Source organism: Elephantulus edwardii, unplaced genomic scaffold (assembly GCF_000299155.1).
Source record: "Elephantulus edwardii isolate Elephantulus edwardi_28Jun2011 unplaced genomic scaffold, EleEdw1.0 scaffold00182, whole genome shotgun sequence".
In the NCBI taxonomy this organism is placed as follows: Eukaryota; Metazoa; Chordata; class Mammalia; order Macroscelidea; family Macroscelididae; genus Elephantulus; species Elephantulus edwardii.
The window spans coordinates 2359713-2387506 of NW_006399932.1; the positions used below are offsets into that span (position 1 = coordinate 2359713).

The following is a 27794-nucleotide window of genomic DNA, read 5'->3' on the forward strand; positions in this document are numbered from 1 at the left end:
CTGTCACCGAGTCCATGTTTTCCAACTACTGAATCTTCCTCTTTGTTCCCGACTTTTGCATTCCAGTCACCCATTATTATCAATGCATCTTGGTAATAATGGGTGACATTTACTTATATAGGAATTGATAACCAAGCCTCTCAAGACATTTGAGGAAAGCCAACAGCATAAATAAAAAGAACAGGTTGTCGGAATCAATCTGTAGATACAACATTGTTGTTATCATGTGTTGTCAAGTTGACTGCAACTGATAGTGACCCTCAGTACAATAGCTATAAACCCTGCCCTATCCTGATGCAGTCTCACTGTCTCTGACACACCTACCCCCAGTATCTCAGTTACTGTGTCAATCCTCATCCTTGATCTTCCTGCTCTGCGCTGTCCCTCCACCTTTCCAAGCATCATGTTCTTCTCCAAGAACCAGTCTCTCCTGGAAATATGCCCAAAGAATGTAAGAACACTGTCAACTTAAATATCCAAATATAAATGTTATCATCTTAAAAACGAAATAGCAATATAATGGAAAACACTGGACCTGTAGAGTGGCAAAATGGAAGGAAGGTTGGCTGCACTCAATTCCTTATATTTTATAAAAAAGAGTCAGCAGGAAGTCTAAGGCGGCCATCATTTAAGTCAAAGGCAAAGACAAAAAAACTTTGATAATTAACAAAAATTGGGAAGTAGGAGAAGGGGAAACAGTCAGCAGATAAACTATTCCTAGTTGCTCAAATATAATATAATATAAAGACATACAAATATAATATCCAAATTTACATGGTAACTGCAGACGAAACTCATAACAACTGTCTGCCTTTCAAGACCTAGAAGGCAAGAGTAGGATGAAAAAGAAGGTTTTTCCTTTTTATTGTAAGCCAAGCTATTCATTTTTCTTTTTAACCACATCAATGTTGCTTATAAGTTAACAAAACTAGAGTAATTTTGCAAGTAGCATGGCAATACACAAACAAAGTTATTGAAGTTTTTTATTTATAAGTAAGATGTATTGGACAAGAGATCTAAACCTTTCTGAGTCCCCATTTCCCTTAGCACAAAATTAGGAAAAACTCCTTGATGAAGTCACTTTGAGAAAACTAAAGAATATGGCATAATAAATAGTGGTTCAGATTGTCCTTTTTGTTTTGTTTTTTTTTACCCTCTTTTCTCTATTTCAGCCAAGATCACAGCCCTCTTCAGTCTATCTATCAGAGGAAGGAAGTACGCTGGGCAAGCATGCACTCCTCTTAAGTCAAATAGGTCAGTCTACTGTCTTGAAGGATCATTTTTTTTAAAACCTCAAAAACACGATGTCTCTGGTGCACACATGTAGACACAAAAAACAAACATGCAGAAAACAGAAATCTATGCATTATAATTTATCAAAACTCATAGAGCTAGACAAATCCACATGTATCATGCTTGGTAGGGTGGAGGGACAGCACAGGAGGGGAAGGCCCTCTATGAGGTGGACTGATTCAGTGACTGGGGTAATCGGTATAGGTGTATCGGAAATGGTGTGACTGGCACAGGACAGAGCAGAGTTTAGGACTGTTGTACATAGGGTCGCTATGAGTCGCAAGCAACCTGATGGCGCATAACAACAACAACAACAACACAGAAATAAGCCTGTTAGATCTCTAAATTTTATGAAGAAATGTTCTGCAAAAGCTAAAACTATTTCTATCACTGGCTTGGGGTTGATATCAAGTTATTACCCCTATGAACATACAAATACTTCTGATGCATTAGGGACTGTGGCGTTTATCTCTCAGTATTGCTTTCCTAGCTATAGAACTTGACTCTGTCAGGTGGATGGACAGGAATATGCAAATAGGGAGTGTTAGCCTATTGGCCAGTCCACCAATCTACAAGGGACTGGCTAGTCTTGCCAATAAAATGAGCAGCTCCACACACAGAATTAGACCTTCCCCACCAACAAAGAGAAGAACCAAAAATGCAGGATGCCCTTCAGGACCAGACTTTCTTGCTCCAGCTATACCTAAGGCAGCAGCAGCCACAGCTGAAGCAGAGAACCAGAAAGACCTGACATAAAATGAAGCTGGCTACTACCCACCACCACCACTAATAAAACCAGAGCTAAGCTAAGAGCCTCTGTCCAAGTTTGTTGGGTATTTTGGGAGTGGAGGAGAGCCAATATTGTTGGCAGGATTGACAACTCTGTAATACTGGTCTAAGGCTGTGAGGCTCAAGGCTGAGGTGCGTACTTGCAAATATCTGAATCAGTCCTGACTGTATTCTGCTAGTAATCTGGATTATAACCTTTTGACTTCCCAAACATGGTTCTATGTGGTCTGTGAGCTATCACATCATATTTTGGACCTGGCAAAGCAGTAAGATTGGTGGTGAGATGAGTAGAATGAGGTACAGGAGTGAGGGATATGTCCAACCTCACGGGAATTGGGTTTGTGTTATTAATGCTGTTGATGGGGAAAGTTCCCCTTTGTGAAGTCAGTAAAGGTCAAGCATGGCTGTCTTCACATGGCCCTTGCTCTTTTTACACGGCCCTTCAAAGGTATTTAACAAAAGAGTTTTATTTTAAATGGAAGAGGCAAACTCGAAATTTTCATATAGTACCTCCCTGTGCTTCTACAAACTATGCCACAAGAGCTCCTTAATGGTACATAAATAATAGTGTCTTTCAATGATTTATTCCTTGGATTAGTTAAGATATAATATTAAAAAGTTAGTGTTATAAAACAAACTGTGAATAAATGATTGAATTATATATGAAAACAAATTAGGTGTGAATGACTGAATAAAAGAACAACAACAGTATGACAGGATAAACCTACATTCAAACCATAATAAAACAAAAAGTGATTCCATATAAAACAAAAAAACAAAAACAAACACACATACACACACACAAAAAAAGGGAAGAGTCAAGAGACTGGTTAGTTTGTGTGTTTGTTTGTTTGTTTGTTTGTTTGTTTTTAAAGGGATAACTCCTTAGAAGAGGGTTTATATACAATCAAGATCAAAACAGCATTAGGGTGACAGTGACCATAAAACAGAGCTAGTGACAGAGGTAGGTGGGTACACAAAAGACTATTTTTAACCAACTGTAAAGTACTGCATAGAGCCATGCCTGCTGCATGCTTGCACATGCAACAAATCAAGAGCAACTGCAGTCTGGCTCAGCCTCCTTTTCTTTTGCAAGAGCCAATACAATAAATGCCTCTAGAACTAGAGTGCTTCTCAAACTACTGAGAGATCTTGTTAAAAATGCTGAATCTGATTCAGCGGGTCTTGGATGGGGTCAGAGATGCAGAATCTCTAGCACACCAGAAGGTGATGCTGATGTTGCTGGTCTGCAGACAAAACTTTGAGTAGCAAGGGGCTATTTGGTTTTTTTCCTTTCCGGTACAATACCCACTGCTATTACCAAGAGTCTCATCAATCCCTCTGAATCAAAAGCAGCGTCTTGGACATGGACGTAATGAAACGGAATCATTTTGAGAACTTAGGTCCTAGACTCAGAAAGTCATGAATTCAAATTCCAGTTGTCATCTAGTAGTTATACAATCCTCAGAAAATCATCTTTCTCGCTCAAATTTCCTCAATTGCCAAATAATGGTAATAACAGTTACATCATTGAAATACTGTCAAAAAGTAAGGTATTAAAATGCTTAGCTTCACTAGACTTCCATATGTTCCCTTTCACTCCCCTACATTTAGCTGACGGAACAATCTTCTTCAAATTTCCATTGGTGGTAGTGGTGTTTGCCATTGAGTCTGACCCTCCAGCAGGTTTTCAGAGGCAGCAAATAGCATAGGGGAGGACTGCCCATCCTTCTCCTGCAGAGCATTTGGTGGATTTGAACCACATGTCTTTGGGACTGCAGCACCGTTTCTTGCCACTAGGCCACCAGAGCTCCCTAAATTTCCATCAGTAGCAGAAACAGATTTCTGCAGGTACATCTTAAAGAATATTCAATCAAAGGGAAACTCCTTAACTTAGCCGGTTTGCCAGCTCTTACTGTGAACCACATACCTACCCCACCTCTAAGTTCCCTCTATCCCTCTACTTTAAATCCTAAAATAACCGAAAAGGTAAGCCACATATAAGAAATGCAATAAAAAAAAATCATGCAAATGTTAGTTACACACATACAAAAAAAAAATTCATGCAAAGTGCTCACTTAAACATAGAACACAATTTTAAGTATCAAAATAACATGCTACTCCAAAAGCCTGTTGGAGAGTCACCTGTGCATCAGATCCAACTCAATGGTACCTAACAACAACAACAATAGTAGAAAAACTCTTCTCTTAACTGGAAAGTTATTGAAAAACATTTTGTTGTTAGTTTTTTATTTAAATACTCTTTTCAATTCTGTGGGAACCCAACGAAAAGTAAAGCAGTTACAGCTCTGTTTTTACAACAAATGGTTAGTGTTGCACCTGTTTTTACACAGCAAATACGTTCCTCAAAAAATTGGTGCATGAAATTTATGTAAGTGCATGTCTGTATATTTAGATCAAACACTGAGTAAGACTGATTACAAAAACTCATTCTTGGAATTAATTCTTTTTTAAGCAATTCTCTGGAATTTTAAATTTAAAAGTATTAGGAACTCACATATTTCTATCATTTCTTTAAGAAACATATGCCAAAAAGCATGTGTGTGTAATTTAATAACATAAATTGTGGTAAAAGCAAATTAACTGTTTTTCTTAATTTTCATAATTTAAAGAACAGTTATATTCCTAAATGAACTTTTAATATATATAAACTTATCTCTTTGCTATGTCCACAGCTTTCAGTAACCTGTGTTATTTGAGAATTTTTAGATAGGAAGCTACCAGGACAATAAATGACTGGTTTATGTCTTTGGCTTCATTTCAGTCTTCCTATATTCACACCCTGGGGGTTTCAGATTCTTATCCATAAAGCGATTATGGTCAAGGACTGAATCAGATTTGTAACAAATGTCCACTGGGATCCTTCGACCTATCATCGATGAGCAGAGCCGATATATGTCTTCTAGCTCACTGAATCCTTTCACCTTACTCTGAGACTGTTTTAAGGTGAGATTTCTACAATGTTAGAAAGTGTTTTGTTTAACAAATGGTAAAAATTAATGAAAAAAAATTATTTCAGAATAGAAATCCAAGTAAACATGCAGTATCTAAAAGCTACTCACTGTCTAACTCTTAAGCACCCAAACATTCTAATGTGTGTACATTAAGGCACATTTTAAGATTTTTTTTTTATTTCATTTTATCAGATTACTTACAAGCAGCATTTATACCCGTACGCCAATATATTCAGCCACACAATAGCATAAAAGCATCTAAAAGAGACCTATACTCATATGCTCTACTAATATATGTTTTATTTTCCAGGAACAAAATAGTAAAGCCAATATAATGGAATTTCTAATTGACAATTTTTCTAAATAATAATTATCATATCAAAATGAAAATGATGTAGTCATGCAATCATTTAGAAATAAAATACAGATTAACTCCTCTCCATTAAAAGTAATTTAGCATATTGTTTTCTCCTTTCATGGTACTGGTGTGAATACTTATTTCTCTTCAATAAATAAATAATAAAAAATGTGTCTCTAAAGAGAAAAGAAAAAATTACAATGTACAAAATTTTTATGCTGCAAGCTATACAAAAATTTGTCACTATCTATGTTACAATTGTAGCCATCAATAAAATGGGGGGGAGGTTTCCCCAACCCTCCACTCAAAAATCAATTATACCAACTCTTTTGTATAGAGAAGCAGCACACCTTTCAGGCAACTAGTATTAATGAGTAGGCATGACTATAGAATCTCCATCTGTTTCTCTGACAAAGCTGTGGCTACTCTAGTCTCTCATTGAAATTCCATTAATCTGGTGTACCAAGGTCCAAAGCAAAAATCAAAACTCCATCTAACCCTTTATCAGCTCACAATAACCTACAAGTGAACTCTGCCTGTTAGCATGCAGCAAGTTATGATTTTGCTATCAATCAGGCAGTGGGCCAATAAAAAAAAAAAAAAAGAAGCCTGGAAACTGTGTCTGGCAGGGTTCAGAGACTTTGTTTTTGTTTTCTGCTTTCATCCCTCTTCAGTTTCTATAGGATGTCTGGACTTGGTGAGATTATGCATTATTCTCCTTGGATGTGATTTAATTGCTACCAGCAATCAAGTCGAAGCATCACTGAAGTGTGCTTGAATTTCATTAGAAGATATAACTTATGCTACTTTCCTACAGTACCTAATAAACCATAAAGAAACCAAAACACATATGGCTTGAGGGAATAACTGGAAAATTAGGTGGCCATTTGGGAAATGAGTGAACTTTTGAACCAGAGGAATAGAGAGAAAGAAATATTAAAGGGAAAGACAGATTTAGAATGCACACAGAGATGTGCAGGTTTGACCTTTTCAGAACCTTGAAAATTACATTAGCATTATGAAAAATACATATCATGTTTGGAGTTCATAATCCATCAAAGTTCAGATATTTTGCTAGTGCCTACCATAAGGTAAAAGTCAAAAGGACAAAACAACAATCTGATTTGACAAAGGCCCTTTGGTGACCTGTGATAATCTGGTTATCCTTATTGTTAAATGTATTATCTTTTTATAATTAATACATCATTAGACTGAGGTCACATAATGAAGGAAATATTATTCGGCAAAGGAAAGAGAACACATATAAAACAGTAATTACATGGGAATAAACTGATAAAACTAATATTTTAAAGTAAAAGAACAGTTCAAGTAATAGCTTTTATTTTATAATAATAGTTTCATATGAAAACGTAAAACTGTCAAAAATTTCTATACTTCAAATGAATAATAACAGAAGCAAAATTTGTAATCTGTTTAAAAATTGCTTAAACAATAATCAAAATGTACTTACACTTAACAAAGATCTGATGTTACGACTTATTAAATATTAAATAATATTCAAATCTTTCTTTAAATATCAAATATCATTCATGATCTTAACTATTTCTAGATACTCAGTTATAAAAACAAACAGGACAAATTATCTTTTCAAAAGAAAGTATGATAATCATGTAAATACATTATAATTTCATAAAAATGTACTTTTACAAATCACTAATATTTCTAGCTCTCATAGGTATTTTAACTGTTGAATTTCTTAGGTTTTAATTATTTTTAAGAATGTACATAGCGTGCATCAAAATACTTGTTATGTGGAAACTTAAGTATAAATATAAATATATTCTCTGTGTGTGCATGTATTTTTTTCCTCTTCCCTATAAACATTACATATACACACATATGTTCATTCATACCTATGATCATTTCGCCCAGAAACAAAACAATTATAAGATGTCTCAAAAATAGTTCAACATAAATGGTAATTCCTCGTTTTGCTTGAAAACATTTCATCAGTGATAAAACATTTTCTCTAAGAAATGTTTTTAAACCAAATTAGAATGGTAACGCTCTATTTTGAAGAGTTAAGTGTGATTGAAAAGAAATGTTCCATATCTTTTCAAAACATGGGATAAGAATATGAGAAAGAAGGAAAAAAAAACCCTCTTCCTTCAAAAACAAAAATTAAATGCTTGCTAAAATGTAAAATTCAACATAAAATAAATATGATGATTATTTCTACACATTGTACAAAGTTCTGAAGAGGAAAAAAAAAGATTGTGTTGTTCTGAATCAGTGGTTAGAATGTTTATCACTTATGCATGCACTTGACTTATCCCTACTCTGCAATAGACATAATTTTATACCTCATAAAAGCAATTTATGTTTCCAAAGGGAATAATCTGGATAACATAAAATGTGGAGTGCTCTGTTGCAGGAAGCATATTTTCATTCAGCAATTGTATTTAGAGATGGAACTGCACAGTTTGATCATCATATAGTGGCAGAAAGCATTATTCATCTCTCTCTGTCTCTGTGAAACTTTGAGTGGCACAAATTAATATGCATGGCTAATTTATCGACATGCAGTCTTAATTTATAACTGCATATCAACCATATAACATTTCTGTAGCACAGATGCACTCAACTAGCTATCACAAAGAAAAAAAACACTACACTAAAAAGTCTTTTCATAACTTACACAATAGTCAATTGCTTTTAGAACTTAATAACAGATAAACAATCAACTGTATTACTAATTCAATTAATATGAAGCACTATAATAACCCTCCAAATAATTGGTACTTTTAATTGACAATCAGAAAAACAAAAATGTGTATAAAAAGCAGCATTTGATAAAAGCCTGTCTCAATGTGAAAAGGAAATGTAGAAATAATTAATTTAATATTTTATGAACTCATTTTGTATGAAGTTTTCAGAAAAAATAGATCAGAAACCTGTTTCATTATTTATAAAATTAATAATACAACAAGTCATTAAGCTACACAATAAAATTAAGCAAGAATCTGATAATATTACATTAACCAACAAACCATTACTAATAATAATAGAAATATAACAATGCAAGCAGTCTCCTAAAAATTCCAGTAAAGAAAATGTCCTGGAAAAAAGCAGCAGCTACATATCCCGAAAACCTCAGTATTCTTTCAGAACCACTAGAGAGAGCTCTTCTGTTCCTTAAAAGGTTCTAGTAAAGGTAAGTTAAATGAAACCTCTGCCTTAACTTGTTTATTGACAAGTGCACCACCTCTACGTAGTGTATGTGCTGATGCGAAAACGCCACATATATTCTATGGGAAAATGTCACATACCATCTGAGGGGCCTTCATCATCTTTATCAAATCGTTCTGAGGCGAGTGAAACTGTGTCTGAGGATCCAGCAAAAGGGTCATCATACTCTTCCCCATCTTCCACATCACCTGAAAAAGAACCAGGAAAACACTTTTCTAAATTAGCCATTTAAAACAATATTACTTTGTCAGGTGAGGTAACTCTTACTATTAAATTCAGTTACTGACATGGAAGAACAAGGAAAAATTAATCAACAAAGTAAAAGCAGTTCCCATTTTAGTTTCTATCCAGGGCCATATATATATATGAGTAGAAGTTTGAACACAAACATAGGATTGCTTATTTTTAATACAAAAAGATAAAATCCAAAAATTATAATGATCCCTAGAAGAAGAATATAAAAAGCAGAGGCAGGGTAAAACAGAGTATGTGTATAAAACACACAAAAGTATCAATTTTTTTTAAAAAAAACCACCTTGGGGGAGACAAAGAATTCAAATATGCCAGTTATCTACTTAATAATCTATAAATTTAGTTATTTCATCTTATATGATCATTTTACCTTTTTTTAGATATTTTTAATTACAGGATTATATCAAAGTGGATTACAAATACCTAGTTGCAATACAGAGAGTTGCTGTGGTTGTGTCCATTGAGTTGGAATCGACTAATAGCTGAGCCTCCATGGATTTTCAGAGGGAGTAAATCACAGAGGTGGAGCCTGCCCATATTTCTTCTGCAGAACTGCTGTGGATTGGAATCACATCCTTTTGGTTTGGCAAGGCAACTTTTTACCACTGAGACACCAGAACTCACTAGTAATAGAGAGTAAAATTCTTTAGGAGGGAAAGCTGCATATACCCTCATATAAACCTTCAAATTCAAACAGATTCACTTACAATCAGACACCCTTCATTGTATCCAGTGGCAAGGCCAGTTGTCTACTTAATTTCCAAATCCTGCGTTGCTAAACTGTTTGGGTGGGGGTTTTTGCTGTGTGGTTTTGTTTTTGTTTTTTCTTCTAAGGAGAGACGGGTGTTTAAGCTTTTTAATCCACACAAAGGATTCTGTGGTTTATGTTTCTTTCCTACCCTTCATATTCAATTAAATTTTTTTTTTAAGGAATCAATTGCTAGCCCTATTATTTAAAGTGGTGCTGGGGCAGAGGTCTGGAGCAGCCTGATTCTACAGAGGTTTAATCTTGTTTTCAGGTGAGACATAGGTGCACTGTTTATCAGCCATAGGGAGTTAACTGATTGTATTTGGCCCCCTATTTAAAAAGGTAGGGGTCTGCAGTATGTGCTGGCTTCCAGGTGGGACAGTGGTCTGGAGCAGCCTGATTCTATGAGTTGTCTATGACTTAACAACACCAACACAGAGAGAGCTCTGTGGGCCTGGTGAATAGAAAGTTGTGCTACTAAGTCAAAGGAGGGTGGTTTTAATCTGTGGCACTCAGGCCTGGTTTTAATTGTTTTTGGTCATTCTCCTAAGTGGTATAGCACTTGTCTGTCCATTTGCTGTACAGAGGTATGACGCTAAACACTATGACACTGATGCATCAAATGTGATAATGGTTACCCATGGTGGACAGTGTTTGTTGGAGCTCCCCGATTAAAACAAGCTTGGAAGCTGGAGTGGCATCCACTTCAGAAATAACTTGCCTCCAAAATTTGGAGATACGATGAAAGTTATACAAGTGTTCAGGCCTTTTCTTCACAGGGTCATTATGAGTCGTCAGCAACAACAAAAAAAATACACATTTAAAAGTGGTCAACAATTTTAATTCTGCTAACAATTCAAGAGAAAACTGCCTGCCTCAGGAATTACCCTAAAAAGCATAATGAAAATCTCTGCAGATCTCCTCAGATATCTGTAACATTTATTTAGGACCCAGTTTCTAGTCCTTCCAAAATGAGGGCTCTGGTGGCTTAGTGGTAAAGAGCTGCACTGCTAGCCCAAAAGGATACAGTTCAAATCCAGCAGCTGTTTTCCGGGGGGGGGGGGATGAACAATCTCTTCACATGTGACTCAAACCCACTGGAGAGTCAGCTATGGGTCAGTTCTAATTTGATGGTACGTAGCGACTCGATGGCACATAACAACAACAACAAGAAGTCCGTCTAAAAGAATATCTATATCCTGTGACACCCAAGGCTGAGTATCAACATTAATTTTTGGTAAAGAAAATATTATATTGTCAAAGTAATAAAAGAATCAATGTATATCTCTTTCTTGTGATGTTTCTCTTTTACCAGCATTTATCATCATGATTCAGAAAGTTAAAATAGAGATCTCTTCTATCAAGACAGTAAAGAGTGGATGGTAGATGATTACTTTGTTGTCCTTTTCTAATTCCACCACTAGGTGCACAACACATGGTGATGTTTTTCTCCTGATTAAAATACTAAGAAACACATAAATATCAGACATTCTTCTTAGATCTTAGTTCTTCATTCAGATCTTAGTTCTTCTTTCTTTTCAGATGTTCAAAACACATTTCCAAACACAAGTGACCCCTTAACACTGATTTTTTCTTATTAGGCAAAGAATATAGTAATGTAGGACATGAGGTTAAAAAGAATCTTACAAAGTGACAGTAAAAATGTGTTTGAACATAAGATGGCAGTTCATGGGATATATATTTATTGCAGTACCAGTCACAAAATTCCCAACTGCTCTTACTTGCTTTAGTATCCTTATTAACAAAGCAAGAATTTTTATAATATTAATATTCTAAAGCATTTCATGTCACGTACTGTAAAATCTTGCTGTGGAAAAAATCTTGCTAGTAAAATAAGACACCAAAACCTAACACTTAGCATATGACACTATTTTTAATATTAAAATCAGTGACCATATGGAACTAGTCTTGAAAAAAAAAATCAGTTGCTCAAAATTAGCCTTATTAAATTCTATTTGGTTATGAATAACCAAACAAAATGTCTAACTTAAAACATTTTGAGACTCAGAAGCAGTTTATTACCCTTTTATACTTCTCAGTATCAATAAAATAAGACTACTTGTACAGCGATTAAGCGCTTGGCTTCTAACCAAAATACCAGCAGTTTGAGCCCACCAGCCAGTCTGCAGGGAAAAGATGTGGCAGCCTGATTCATAAAGAGTTACAGCCTGGGAGACCCAGGTGGCAGTTGCACTCCAGTCCTACAGGGTCACGGGGAATCAGAATCAACTCGATGACAGTGGGTTCAGTTTGAGATTTATTTTACACACGTATCTACATTATGCATATTTACTACACATACACATACATACATTTATCTATGTACATATAGCCAGGCACACATATGCATACACAAATCCATATTTGGAATAGATCATCAAAGAATCGTGATTTTAAATATAAATTAAATAATATTTGCTGGGTTAAGAATATATAAATCGATCACAAATATGTTAAGACTTTTTATGGTTTTTGTTTTTCTAAAATCATCTTTGCTTTATGTATTAAAGTGAAAGTGCCTTCATCCCAAAACCTGAAGCTAATTAAGTATTTTCCTAAATAAAAAAAATCAAGTGTGATATTTTCACTTGGCTAACCCAGATTGAACTAGGAAGTGCTAGTAACTTCATTTCCCCCTTTGATTTTAGTTTGTATTAACCTGGGAAGTGTAAAAAAAATCACTTTAATATTCTATAATTGACTTTTTTTAAAAACTGCATAACCTGAAAGAGCGTATCATTTTTCAATATCTTCTTCTTCATCTTACTATTTTCCATTTTCCACTGATTATCCATCTTCTTTCTTTCTCCTTAGTTCTGGGGGCTCTTGCCTAACCCAACAAAGAGTTAAAATTGATGGTCTTAAATGCGTCCTTAATTGAACACAGGGGTCGCTGTTGAGCGGTGCAAAGCCTTTCTCCTCCCCAGGGGCTGAGTACTTGCAGCTGTACCTGCAAAGACTTCTATAAATTAAAAGGAAAATGCTCAACTTGAGTTTATGTGATAGAAAACTGAACTCCAAATCAACAATGGGCATCAGGTAAACGTATCCAATACAATTTGCAGACATAATTGAAAGCATTATAGCCTAATCAGACATCTAAAAGAAAAGCATGCTCAAATGAAATGTCTACAGAATCATTAGTTGGCAGCCATTCTATTACAATCACACATAATGTCAGTGGTGCCTTGAGCCTGTGCCAATGACAACAGCATAAATTTTGCATCTCATTTCTGTGGTCATAAAATTAATGATCAGTTTAAAAATACTTCTTTGTAAAAGTTATTGCGCAAAGAAAAGACATGAATGTGTCCCTGTTATGTACTCACAAGGATAATTATGGGGTTGTTGCTCATTAATACTGTTTCTTGTTTCCCTAGAAAAGCATTTGATTTATCTCACAACTTTTAAGAGTTTAATTAACGATACAAAGTTAGCAGTTTAAACAATGATTCAAGACTTCCCTTCCGATAATTTCTGTAGTAAGTTAAATAATACAGCAAAATTCAGGTTTAATCATACCACTGCAGCATATTTCTATGTAAAATCTGTAACAGCTGAGTTCAAATCACCAATATCTATTCTGTTTGTATGGCTATGACCAATTAACATTTTCATAAGTGTCTACATATGTAGCACAACCACACTGAACAGACATGCTCTCTACCACCAATGAAGGTGATTAATCAATTGCTTGTTTTGTCTAACACAGTGTTGTGTTAAATACAGTCAAGTAAACATCAAGCTAAATAAATAATATGCCTAAGATTTGGTTGATGAGCCTTCCATCTAACAGAGGATGAAAGACAAATTTGAGGGATAATTCTTTTTGTTCACGTAACCAAACTAACTTTTCAAATAATATGCAGCTAAACAGACAGAATTCAGCATGTAGTTTGACATTTAAGAATGACATCTGACATAAGAGAATCTGTAGTTTCATTCTTAACATGTTAAAGGCTTTAAATTCTTCTATAATATGGGACCTAAAGTATAGCAAGCAAAAAGTAAGACAATTTCTCACAACAAAGTGAAATGGAGCCTTAAAATAGGTTCCTATGTTCAAGGACTAATTCCATCAGTCTGTCCTAAAACTCACTGCCATCCGGTTGAAATTAAGACTCATAGCTGACCCTCCAGAAGGTTTTCAAAGGCTATAGATTTTACTAGCAGAGGACCCATACTCAGAAATGATGATCACCTATGTGGGAGGCAACGGGTGAAAGAAGGGGAATCGGCAAGTTATCTGCTCACATTTCACAGTGGAGCTAACTTTAGAAAGAAAACATATTATGTTAGGGAGGGGAAGGGATATTAACCATCATGCAAGTTGTAGCCTTCCAACTTTTCTGCTGTTTTAAAAAACTATTAGGACAAATTAGGATGGGTTCCATTTTATCGAATACCTTTGCTATCTAAAAAATTAGTCCATTCATAACCGTAAGAAGTGCTTAAATAAGAAAGTGAAATGAAATTGCTTTCTTAGTATACCTGCACATATTTAACAGTATCATTGGCATCTTTAGGACAAAAATCTGTTATGTTTATTTTAACAACTAGAGGAAAGGAATTTTTAAAGGTGAAAATGAGAACTTTTTAGTTATGACAACTAAATGAATCAAAAGCAATTTACATTTTTAACTCTGTAGATACTAGTATTTTATAAGCATGAAAAATATTCTTTATAAATATTTGTCTCAATGTTAGTGTGTGACATTCAAGAATGTATTACTTCCTCAAAATTATTTAAGACAGAATTTATTAATTAAAATTTTAAATTAATATTAAATTAAAACTGAAAACATATGTTAATATAATTTTTTTTGCTAGGAATGGTAGAGGGTAGCAAAAGAGAGGAAGACCCTCAACGAGATGGCCTGACACAGTAACTGCAGCAATAAGCTCGCGTATGTCAGAGATGAAGATGGCATAGGATAGGACAAGGTTCAGATCTGTTACTCCTCGCTAGGGTCGCTATAAGTTGTACACGAGTTGATGGCACAAAACAGCAACTACATATCATACAAAGGTATTTTCATAACATCCTATTTAAACACACCATTCTAAAAAACCCAAGCATACTTCAATCATCAACTAGAGTAAAATGACAATATAGGGACAAGGTACAACTGTTAAGTAAAACTTTATTAAAATACTCTAGTTTATAGTCAGTCAGTAACAATAATACAAATTCTTTTCAGTACAAAAGAGGAATACACATACAAAAATACTTTTAAGACCTATGCAGACTTACACAAGTTTACTGTTTCAACAAATCTATAAATTAAATTCATTTTAAGAATTGGAATACTTCAGTACTCGCTTTGGCAGCACATATACTACAACTAGAATGATACAGAGAAGATATCAGGACCCCTGCCCAAGGACCACACAAAAATTCATGAAACGTTGTATTTTAAGCAGTGAGGGGGGGGGAGGTAGAAATGATTCAGACTATGTGTTTATACTGGTGATGCTCAAGACGGGCAGAAAGCAGGGAAGAACACAGGCGAGGAAGGAAGGAAGGAAAATAAACATCATGTGCATTAGAATAAATGACATCAGAAATTCATAAATAGGAGCTAATTCACTTTTTAAAAAAATTCTCCATCTGGATTTTTTTCTTCTCAGACTAATGATATTAAAAATAATACTTACTTGCCACCTAAAAACACTATGTGCAACATATAGGATAAAGGCAAAAAGGAGGAAACATACCTTTTGTTCATTTCATTTTGACAGAGAATATAAGAGAAAGAACATAAAAAAAGTAGCCAAAAGAATTTGTCTAGATCCCCTTAGATAAAGGGAATCAAAAACTCTCATGGGGAAAATGTAAAAAAAAAAAAGGGAAAAAGAAAAAAAAAAGAGCACTACAAATCAAAACACACTTAAAACTGAAGTCACTCAATGCAGAGATTCAGATAATAAAACAGATGGCTATGTTTTAAAAATTGCACCTTGAATCATTTATCACTATTAAATCTGTATTAATTTCTCTTTCCTATTACCTAACGAACTACAGGAATAGTCTTTAAAAACTAAGGCTAAATGCAGTTTGAGAGTACAACGGCATAAGATTACTCGGCTTCTCCTATTTCTCCCAGATATACATCTCATTCATTCCAGGCTTCCCTCTGAATAGGCATTCCTGGTGATTAGTTAACTCCCTATGCCAGTATTGAACTATAAGTGACTTATTCTGAAGGAAATTATTATGGGGAACCACTGAATTTCATGTTATTTGAATTTTTTTTTCTAGACTCATTTTTTCCCAATTTCTATCACATACTATATAAAATCTTCCATTTTCTTTGGAGATAAGAATATATTTTGGTAATGTAATTTTGATAGCCTACACTTGAACAAATCTTAAAACAGAAAGCCAAAGGGAGAGTTTCTACACTATTACCCAACCACATGCAATTATGTGATGACTCATACTACCATGTCTGCTTAGCTTAAACCTTTTTAATATATAAATAATTAAATCATATCACAAATTCAATAAATAATCACTGGAACAAAATTTGCTTGTTAAGAAGATAGAATTTCACATCTAATATATCCCTATAAATAAAGTATTGTGTAATATTTATTACAACTAGAGTGCATAAATTCAATAATTCTATATGTACATAAGCAAAATCCAACATTATAAAAGCATGGTTTAAAATTCATTACCAGATTATAAGAAAAAGAGATACTTGCTTGGAGGGAGGTGGCATTTCCTATTTAAAGCTGTACAAATTTTAAATGGGGGGCGGGGGAATCTCATCTCCTATTCCCTAATCTAAACATATGGTACACAGTGATTTTGATGATTTAAAGCACAAAAAAACTGTGGTTTCCTTTTAACTCTTTGAGTTTAGATTTGTTTGGTTAAGAACTTGGTTTATTAAAACTGTCAGGACTCTCCCACTTATCAGTTGGTACAGACATGAATTACTCTGCGGTTATCTGCAACCTCCAGTTAGGAGATGCCTTAGGATGCTTCTCTCTAAAGCCAGAACCTGATTCCAACTAGGTTAACTGAACTCATGCTGTGACTCTTACTCCAGCATCCACAGGCTTCAGGTCATGACCTGGTCATTAGCATTATGGAAGTAAGGGCCATCCCCACTTCCTTTACAGAACCAAAGATCTGAAGTATCAGCAACTTCCTTTTCTCTGCTGGTTTTCAGTACTCTAAGCAACTCCCTCTCAAATTTGAAGGAAGGCGAGAAAGTAGCAAACACTTTTCTATAGTACAAGAAAAAGAAATGTCATTCTTTATGAAAATGCATAGGGCACATGTTTATTTATATTACACATACAATATAGAAAATGAAAATTAACATGTGAGAAACTATTCCATTTTCAAGGAAAACTTTCAATTGTTTTTAAAATATTATTCTTCAGAAATACTGCCTATGTGCACCCAGCCAGAGGCTCTGATGCTCACCCATTTGCTCTGAGTAATCTCTGTAGTGTTGAACCGTACAAGGTTTGCAATTCAGCTCCACGTCTCCAAATTATTGTAGAGGTTACTGTGAGTACATACCCCTCTTAGCATATTTCCGCCACCATATACTCCCAAAAAATCCTTAGGAATGCAGTTTAAGCAAGATTTCTGCATCTAGAGGTGGTGCAGAGCAGACCCCAGATACCCTTTCTTTTTTATCAGCAGGGGGAGCTAGTACTCTCATCATGAACATCTATGTCGACAGTACAGAAATTTCAATTTTGATCCCAATTATCAAGTTTTAGAAGATGTTAGATTATTCTGTTGAAAAAGATTTAAAAAATTCAAGTGTGTAAAACTTGATAATTTACCTTTATCTTGAAATTCCTGAAGATAGCTGCAAAATAACACAAAAAAACACTGCTTTAAAATGAGGGCTGACAAACACAAACAAGGCCTGGTCAGTGGCAAAAATTCAAAATTATTTTAAAATCTATTTTAAATATACATTTGCAGGAAAAACTATTTCCTGTCTAAAGTAACAGTTCTAAAAGGCTTATTTTACATTTAAAATATTGTAATGAACTAAAAATACACTTCTTTAAAATTACTTTGTTGTCAATTAAAATGGCAAAATCAGAAAGTATCCTTAATAAGAATAATTTATGTTACTATTATTCATTTAAATGTTAACAATGAAAAGGATTCTTTTTATGTCCTATTTATTGTAATATATTAAAATTCTCAGCCTACCTTACAAGACTTAAATCAAATATACCTTCATATCAAATAGCTGAATTTTACTAGAATGCTTAGAAAAATACATAGTCAAGAACCTTCACACATACACACACACAAAAGATGGTATAATAAGAACGTTTATTTAAAAAAACTATTACAGTAGGGCTTTTATCCTCTAAAAATACTTAGTATCAATTATATTAGAATATAAAGCATTTAACAATAATAATAATAGCATAAAAATAAATTCCTTATTAAAATACTAACTTCAAAGTTGCTTGCAAGTAAGAAATGAAAACCAAAAGCTAAGTAACTTACATAGACTTCACATCTTTTATCTTCTTGATAAGGGATTCTCTCTTTTCTTTTGCTTTCCTGGACAAATTTTCCCCTCTCAGTATGTCTGTTACAAATATATCAACATCTAAACATGAAATATAAGAAACAAGATACAATTATAGGAAAGAATTCTTTTTTGTGATGCTACACAGGACAATGACTGTTTCAACCCTTAAGTATTAATATCTGTACAATCGGTTCTGGTTCTTTATCAATTCCAAGCATAACCATTAAAGTATGTTTCAAATACTAAATTGGACAAATCTGCCCGCCACTTAGCTAATAACATTTGTATGCTCTACTTATGCTTAGCACAGCAAATGCTATTTGGATGTTTGGCATCATTAAACCAGGAAGAAGCACACAAGTTTTCATAAAGTATGGTACCCTATAAAACATATTCTCTCCTATAAAAGCAAGCACTGATCTTTTATGCATGTGTTAGTATCATTTTAAGTCCTGCATGAAACAGGTCATTCACAGTTTTAAATCAATACAAGCTAATGTCTCTGGCAAGGACTTGTTTTTCCCAGTGTAGTCCATTTTCAGATATTTATAATGTTTCATTTAAACATTTAAAGCTTTAAGAAGAAAAGCCAAATCCCTTTTTTCTAGTCAAAATTCCCAAATCCTATCCTCCCTTAGCTGCCCTTCCCACCCTGGCCACCCACAAGTGAAAAAAATAACCAATTGTGTGCATTTTTGAGCTCTTGTTTCCTGCTTTAGTGTTGTTACCTATAAATATTAAATACAAGGTGTGATAAAAATAGAATTTTTCACTATTTAAAAATATAGTAACTAAAAGGCAGGATTTCTATGCTCATCTCTAATATTTCTACAGAGCTTCTTTTAAAAAAAATCATAAACTTCCAAATTATTCTACTGTCTAGTTCTATCTAGTGTAAAATTCGATTCATAGCTGGCTTGGTTTTTAGAATATTTCCATTCATAAAATGTCAAACATTTAACTTCATTTTCAGAATTTCTAAGCTCTCTTTAAGATAGCTAAAACAGAAGATATAATAATTTTGTAATGCATGTCTATAATATTCATATTTCACATTTAAGGTGTTTGTTTTTCTTTCTTTTATTTAACTACTTTGTCTCCTAACCCATACTGTGAAAAAGCTGTTATCAAAATAAATAATGCCATTATATGTAAGTAATTTAAAACAGAGTAACAGTCTCTCAGTTATACTAACTACCAAATCTAAAACCTAGTGTTTAGAACATAATGTAATCAATTTTAAACTCTTGGTTACAAATAGGAATACCTTGATCCAGTGCAGGTAAAGCTGATTAAATTATTATTCTGTACAGTCATAACAAACATGTAGAGGTGCCTTCCAACATGATAAACAAAGAATCAAAATGTAATCTTAGGATTCTTTTTAAAAACTTGTTTTCTGGTGTGAAGTCTCTCTTAGCTTTAAAGAACCAAAACGAAATGAAAGCAAAAGGTCAGAGCTTCTCTTTCTTTAAACTGTCTACATTCTGAAGGGGGGCTATCAAGACAATCTAGTACCAGCATAAAACACATTCAGGCTTCTAAAGAGAGACAAAAATCATGAGACTTATGAAGCAGCTGTTATAAATTCTTTAAATTTTGTACACAGAGCAACAAGAATCCCTTGGACATTCAGATTTCAGCTGAAAGGAAAAAAGAACATTGGTTTCCCTGAAAGCATTACAACAACTCTACAAAGAAAGTGGTGGGGGAAGGAGTGGTGTCCCTCCAGCCACTTCTGAGTGGACACAATACTTGGGAGAATCCCTAGCACAATTGAGGGTACATAGTCTTCTTAATGTTATTTTCACTCAATGTTTGTCTTCAATTCCCTCCACCATGAGTATGTAATTGCCTATTTTACATTTTTATTATACAATCAAAGTTTAAACAAACAGGATCTATTTTCTATCTCCGGAAGCAATAACAGGCCGGAATTATAGTCCAAGAGTTATTCCTTTGAAAGGTTATTTCAGTTTTGTAAAATCTCAGAAAACATGAAAAGCTACTATGTGCTGTATAACATTTCCTAACTGACTCCTCCTAAATTATTTTTTAAACAAGACGACATGCTATTTAGTGTCAAAATATTTGTTGAAAGAGTGGAGACTGCATGAAAAATCACGTTTTTTTGAGAGAATATTTGCAGAGGGGAAAAAATAGGAGAATTTACTTTTAAAAAATTTATATGTTCCTAATCTCAACTCTCAAAAAAGGTTTTTACATTAAATGAAAACATTTAATAAATTGTGATTTTTCCCCCCCAATCCTGTTTCACAGAAGAGTTCTAAATAGCAGAGGATCTAATTTCCTTTAAAGAAAAGAAGAAAAACTTTAAGGAATTCCTAAAATAATCCATCTACAGATTGTCTGGAGAATTCATTTCCTTCTTACGCTTTTGACATTGAGGGGTTATTCTCAAGCAACCTGCCCACTCCCCACTTTCCAGTTCATTCCGAACCAGGCTGCGCAGGCACGGGAGACCCCTGGATATGCCAGCCTTCCTAAGGCCCCCGCAGAAAGCACAATGTCCCCCCAATGCCAGACAGGCAGCCTGCGAGCCACGGAGCTGCCCGAGCTTTGCCCCCAGAAGCAGGCTCAGCGCTGGGACCTGTGCATTGAACCCCAAGGCTCCTGTCCACTGAGTGGGAGCATGGAGTGCCCCCGCCAGACAAATGGGGCTGAGGCTGAGGCTTTGTAGCTCAGAGCCAGGGTAATATTTCAAAAGGGAGCAATAAAAGTCTGGGGTAAATCAAGCGCTCTCTGGCTGGTTGGGAGAGATTGAAGCTCTGTGCCCTGAATAGCCGCGCAGATAGTCGAGGAGCAGGCACGGGAACCTAGTCTACCTTTCTTTAGGCGCTGTGTCCTTCTGCTACTAAGTAGATTTCACTGGCTTTAGACGGCCTGCGATTCGGTGAATGTTCCTAAATTAATGACAAGAAAAGGTCAGTCTTCTTACTCGCCTCCTGGCCTGGTGAGCTGGGATTTCCCTAACTCTCTGATGGAGAAGCTACAGCACACAGCCGCAGGAGAACTGGAGGAACACACCCGGCCTGGAGGAAGTGCAAAGGGGACGCCCCAAATCACCAGCACCCCTCGAAGACTGGTCTGCGATGCCTGGATTTTAACCATCTCCATGGTCCCCAGGGTCATCAAGGAAGAAAAGTTCTCCCGGCGAATATAAGCGTGACAGTGATTTTTTTTTCCCTTTTGGATACACCTTAATATTTCATCAAAAACCTTATCTCCCAGTCCTGGGAATCAGATTTACAATTATCTGTTCTACTTACAAAAGAAAGACTGCTGCTGAAGGATCAGATTTACAACTTGGGGGGGAGGGTACAGTAAAAGATGGCACTACAGATCAGCAAACGTTAAGCAAATAGTTTGTTAGAAACCCCTCACAAGCCATCATAAGTCACACACACCAGATTTACCGAGTGTGTGTGTGTGGGGGGGTGCATGAACCAAAGGGCACACACCCTCAAAAAACACTGCCACCCATCTTCCCCCTAAAATCCCTGGTGGTCCGGACAGGTATTTCACACACACACAAAAAGCTGTAATAAATGTTCATAAGGCACGCAAAGTAAAATGGCAGAACTGCACAAGGTCAGGGCAGTCTTAAAATTCTTGCAAATGAAAAATCACTGGGTTCTGAAACGGTGTATAGAGCCTACGTTCTCACTCTTGCAAAAGGCCGGGGTTTGACCACTTGCCCTCACCAGCCCCCACCTCCAGCCGGCCTGCAATATGACTTGCAGTCTGGAGGTTGTAAACAAGTCACAGAGGTAACACCCATGTCTTCCTGCGGAGAGCCCAAGCTTACCCAATACCCCCTCCCCCAAATACCCACATACAAAGCCTCCGTGATGGTCTGAACGGGAAAGGGAACAAGAATTGGACTGAATTCACCACCCAGATCAATAAAGTAACTGCAAAGCCAATTACACAGCACCCAAATGGCTCTCCTACTTAATTCCACATCTCCTTCTACTTTATGAACTGGGTCAGATTTCACTTTGTATTCACTGAGCCATTCTGTCCCCACACTTAATTCAGTAAAGATTCTCTGCAAGGAATTTGAATAGAAGTTCTTCTTTTGAGGGGAAGGTAATTTTCTGACCTAAGGTGTATGAGTGTAAATATAAAAATCAATTAAACTGGATACATGCAGATCAATGGAGCCAAATGCCCAGAGTTGGAAAATGGCTAATTGAAAAAGTATAGATTTCTTTAATAAGTGTCTTTCATTACCTAACATTTTTACCGGTTATGTCTAAACCATAGACTCTTTTTTAATATGGAAAATGGGATATGAACAGACACAAGGAGTGTTCGTTCATAGTACAATGGGTAAAACATACCTGAGTTACAATCCAATGATCTGAGAAATTTTTCAGATTGGCTAAATTACTTCTTTTGATCGGAAGCTGTGGGATACTGAAGCATAGGGATGAGCATCTTTCAACCTCTAGAAGATGACTTTTGAAAAATAGCACCTTATAATAATCAAAATCTTTTTACCATGCATTTTCAAAGAAGCCACAGTAACTAACACATTACAAGATTTACACTAGACTCACTCTTGGCCAGCATCTACTATAATGTGTTCAGAATGTGATTGACAACGAAACGTAAACTCAGTGGAATGAAAAAGACAGACTTGGCTTTAATTGAAAAAGACAAACTAAGTGAATAATGAGTATATAAAAACTAGCCTGTGCCACTTTTATCACCCATATATGACACTTAATCTTAAATTTATGAGCAACAACTGAGCTGTGTTTCAAATCACCAGAGGCTTTCCCACCCTGTTGTTCCTCTAATAGTGCTTTAATGCTGATAACAGTACAGAGACACTCATCCAGAAACTTTTCATGTATGGTTCATGTTTTAGTATATTTAGGTTCCTTTTTAAAAGAAAAACCAAGGATAACTTGGACTGATTAACTACCAAAACTATACATACTATCAACAGCCTCATTTAGTAATCTGAGATGAAAATGCTTTTAATAGAAAGCCATGAGATGGAGGGCGGGAAAGTCAGGCAAAAGACTCTCCCAGCAAGCAAAAGGATGGGTATTAGCTGTTTGTAATAAGTAGGCAGATAACCTTCCTAAACTCGCATCTTAACTCATCCATATTATGTTACCTGTACCAGGAACTCCGTACCATTGTGATCCCTTAGAAACACATAGTATTCTATTTATAGAAGAGATAAATCTCGAAAGTGTCATAGACTGACTTCAGTTTGAGATCAAATGTCCTCGAATTAAGCTCACGCTCATGAGGAACTACACCAACAATGGGATGGGATGGGTTTTGCTCTGTCAGGAAACCCAGGTGCTGAGTAGGTGAGTATTGTGACTCAGTAGGTGGCACTCTTCCCTTTACATACTCAGCCAATACCCTAGGAGCTGAGGTACCAGATACCCCAAGAATATCTTCCATAGGGGAAAAAATAAACCTACAACGTTGATCAAATCATAAGTGGAATTTTGGAAAGTGGAAATCAAGCACATTATACTCAGCAGTGAAGACATGTTGCCTCTACTTTGGGGTGAAACTGCATTCTTCACAGTGCCCTTAAAGGGATCATCAATTATGATGTATGAAGGGTATAAAAAATAAAAATTCAAACTCTCAAGGTCAGTTTGCAGTAACTACATAGCCATACTGTTACTATTTCTTGACTTGCTTATTGACTTTTCAGAGTACTAATAATTACTATTTTCTTCTTTTAGCACTGGTCTCGTTTTTTGTACTTTTTAAAAAAATATCCTCATATAGCTTTCCTTTTTAAAATTTTTGTGCTAAACTAGATTTATCTGATAGCTAGCATCCTAGGATAAGTGGATAATCTAAACAAATAAATGAGATGGGTGTCTTATTTCATTTTCTTGACTTCCTCAAGGGAAAACACAGATAAATCAAAATTATTTTTGTTGTTGAGTCCTCATCAAAATATTTAGATAGATACAGGAGAGGTTTAAATGAACAATTATTATCCTTCTATTATCCTTCATTTACCCTGGCTAATCCTATTCTAAGGAGCCGTGGAGGCAGAGGTTAAATAATCAGCTACTAACTGAAAGGTCTGCGATTTCAACAAACGTGGGGAAAACGTGGTGATCTGCTCCAAGAAAGACTACAGCTTGAAAAAGGCCCTATGGTTCTTCTACTCAGATCTGCGGGCCTCTATGAGCCAGAAAGCGCTAAGACTGTACAGAGCAAACCTGTTCTCCCACTGTTATGGGCAAAACATCCAAAGTGGTCTGCAGTACATAAGAAGCAGTTCCAAATTTACTTTTCAGACCAATGCCAACTGCAAATTGTAACTCTCTCCTATTCACATCCACATTATTCCACACTTTTTATAAAATATATAGCATTTTAAGATGTAATATACTGATTTCATAGAAAATATACAAAACTATCAATACTTTTTTTTTCCCCAAAGGATATAATCACAGGTGACATAAGAATGTCTAGGGGTGGGATTTAGTTTTATTGTTGTTGTGTTGGGGGTGTTGTGTTTCTATTGGCACCTTTTTAAAAGGAAAAGAAGAGGTAGAGTGAGACAAATACCAAAAGAACAGCATAAAATTGCTGTAATAACAAAACTAAAAGAACTAAAAATACAACCATGAAGAGACAAATACACTGGAGCATCTAATCCTACCAAGCAGTTTAAAGATCAAATGTTTAATAACACATGACATACAATAATTGTGAATACAGGTATATGAGACAAAGAAAAAAGTCCAAGAAGGCTTGTTTTTATAGTCATTATCATTTACTTCATTTTTTAAATTTGAAAACAAGGGATTATATACATGCGAACATCTACTTTCTTACTCTGTTCTACCTTAAAATTACAGCATAGTGTCATGAATCCTAGGATCATTCAAAGGTTAATCAGAATGACCAACCAGTTTCAAAAAAACTACACTGGATAAGCAAGCAATACCTGTAAAATGTAAACCAATACTAAGTCTCCTTCTGTAGTATGGTAATTACAAATCTTACTATGTGCCAAATACAATAGGCAATATACTCGAACTATGCAAATTATCAAGAACAATCTCACTAGCATTTTTAAATTAAATCTGGAGGAAATTCTGCTGAAATTATCTATTCATAAACTTCTCTAGTCAAAAAATATTTTCATTACAATCTAGCATAAAATCTTAACAATTTTCTTTGAATAAGTTATTAATAAGAAAAAATGTTCACTTCTTTTATTTATTTGAGACATAAAGATTTCACAATACATCCGTATCTCTTGAGAATATTCCCTAAAAAAATAAAGTGTAATCTAAATTGTTAATCTCTAAAGTTTTAATGTTTTAATATTTGTTTTTCCTTCTTCCTATCTGCAGTGGCAATTTGTTTAATAATATGAAATCTTGAAAATGTAAAAAAAGTCATCAAAAACTAAAAGGCTGATTTCAGATAGTAGGTTGGTATGTCACATTACTAAAAGAGAAATAAGTATAAAAGAAGTTAACACTGGCAGAAAAATGTAAATAAATGTAATTCTGAGTTTTCTGTTAAATTACCAAATAAACACCACAAGAAATAATAGGTCTCATAATACCTATATTTCATACTATCTTAGGCTATGCATCCAAATAATAAACTATTGTAGGGAATGTCAAGCTTTAAAAATATGAACCTAGAGATTTACACTTTCTTAAATTAAAACATTTCAGACCTAGAATATCCTGAAAATGATGAGATCTATTTTTGCAGTTATGATTAAACCCTTCCCTGATCTAGTTATTTGAAAGATACTCTAAACAAGCAATTCCAGCATTTTATCAAGAAGATCAACTGTAGTACTCATGTCAAACTCTCACATAATGGAATAAAAGCAGTCTTAAATCAGTTTTAGCAGTTATCAATACTTCCCTTAGTGGCACCCCTTAAAGACAATCAACATTTTTTAGAGTGAAATACTGTCCAAACACAAGTTCATTCCTCATCTTGTACCATGTTCATGCAAATATTAAGTGTGTGTGTGTTCATATACTATTAGAATATTTTTTAAATATATTACATTTGCACTGCTACCAAGCAAATTAAGACATCATATTGGAAGACTTGACTTCACACTGTTGTAGCAGAGCGTACTCATTTAAATGTCTCCTTCTCAATGGAATTACTTTTTTAAACTGGAATATGCAACTTGTAACACTGGCCATTTAGGAGCAGCTCTTTTCAATAGTTATTTCAGAATCAATATTGAAACATAAATTAAAATAAAACAAATTCCATTTCCAACATTCCGATGTACACCTGACAAAGTGAATAAAAGCAAAAATTCCAGAACATTAGGATAGGTAAGATTTATGTTACCCTAAAAAAAGCATTTTCTACCATGCTCCAAACTATAAAACCTGCTATTGGTCCCTAGTGAAATACCACCTGCATCATCAGTGTATTAATTAAGTAGTAATGGGCCATTAATGGCATTAATCTTTAACTCCTAACATGAAATTGAAAGGGGGAAGATGAGGATGCAAAAATAAAGTCCTTTCACCATGTGACACAGGAAATAGGACTTTAACACTTCCTTCCTTTTTTCTTTTTTTATGTTACTGAGGCTGAAGACAAGTGTCCATTTAAGAATCAGGCCCTCTTTGAAAATCCTACAGACAGGCAGAATGTTCAAGAAAAGTGGGAGTTTCGGAAAAGGCAAACGGTTTTGCCCCGTAACCCCTAACACCTGTGGCTTTGACATCTCTTAGCCTGTCTACACTTCCTTCCCACATTTCATTCCCATTCATTCTCCTCTCTTTCGCTTACACAAACAGTCCATCTTCACGATGCAAGGGAATTAACATGATCCCATTGGTGTAGCCCTTTCTCAACCAAACCCGCACCAAGTGTAAACACACACGCCCACTCCCTTCCTCTCCTCCCGAGCCCACCCGCCTGGAAACCCGGAGCGAGTGGGAGACTGGGCGAGCGCGGAGAGGGCGGGGAGGGATTCTGAAAGCTTCTGTCCCCACCGACTCGCCGTCTCCTCACGCTAGCCCTCGCCCCCGCCCCGGCAACGATGCCCGCCCCTTTCCCACTCTTTACCTGACAACAGGCTCCTAATTTCCTCAGGGAGGGGGTAGGGAGAGGAGGTGCTGCTAGGGTTGGGCATGTTAGAGAGCGCGGGGCGTGCGGAAAGGACCTGTGCTGAAAGGGGGACCGTCGGAGAGGGGCTGCGGCTGCGACCTACACTCAGGCTAGCAGTCCCGTTCCAGACAGCGGGGACACTAGCCGGGTCACTGCCGGGCCGGGGCTCACAACAAGGAAGTCACTCAAGCCCCAGCCAGCAGCAGCTGGACTCTCGGCCCCGCCCCGCCCAGAAGGCCAGGGCGGAGCGATGGGCGGGAGCGAGCGGCTCCAGGGCCTAAAGCACAAATGCGCATGTGCATTCCTCAATTTTTCCAGGTATGGGAAGAAAGGAGCCTTCTATCTGACCACGCCCACCAGACATCGGGAGAGGCGCGCGGAACAGCTGTGGGGGCGGGGGCGTCGGCGAGGGCTGCATCACCTGACCGGCAGCAGTGAAGCTACTTGCCGCCATCTTGGAGCCTGGTATGGCCATAACTTCT

The 27794-nt window shown here is 35.8% G+C and overlaps 1 protein-coding gene across 1 annotated transcript in view; it reads right to left on the reverse strand.

The window, feature by feature from the left end:
- SKAP2 (src kinase associated phosphoprotein 2) overlaps nt 1-27491 on the reverse strand; it is a 210658-nt gene extending 183167 nt beyond the window's left edge. Inside the window, exons 1-4 of the mRNA XM_006896106.1 lie at nt 27271-27491; nt 18150-18255; nt 17462-17487; nt 8706-8813 (exon numbers count right to left, since the gene is read on the reverse strand). Coding sequence (XP_006896168.1) covers nt 8706-8813; nt 17462-17487; nt 18150-18255; nt 27271-27337 — 307 coding nt within the window. The 5' untranslated portion in view covers nt 27338-27491. The remainder of the gene's footprint in view (nt 1-8705; nt 8814-17461; nt 17488-18149; nt 18256-27270) is intronic.
- Between the last annotated feature and the right edge of the window lie 303 nt (nt 27492-27794).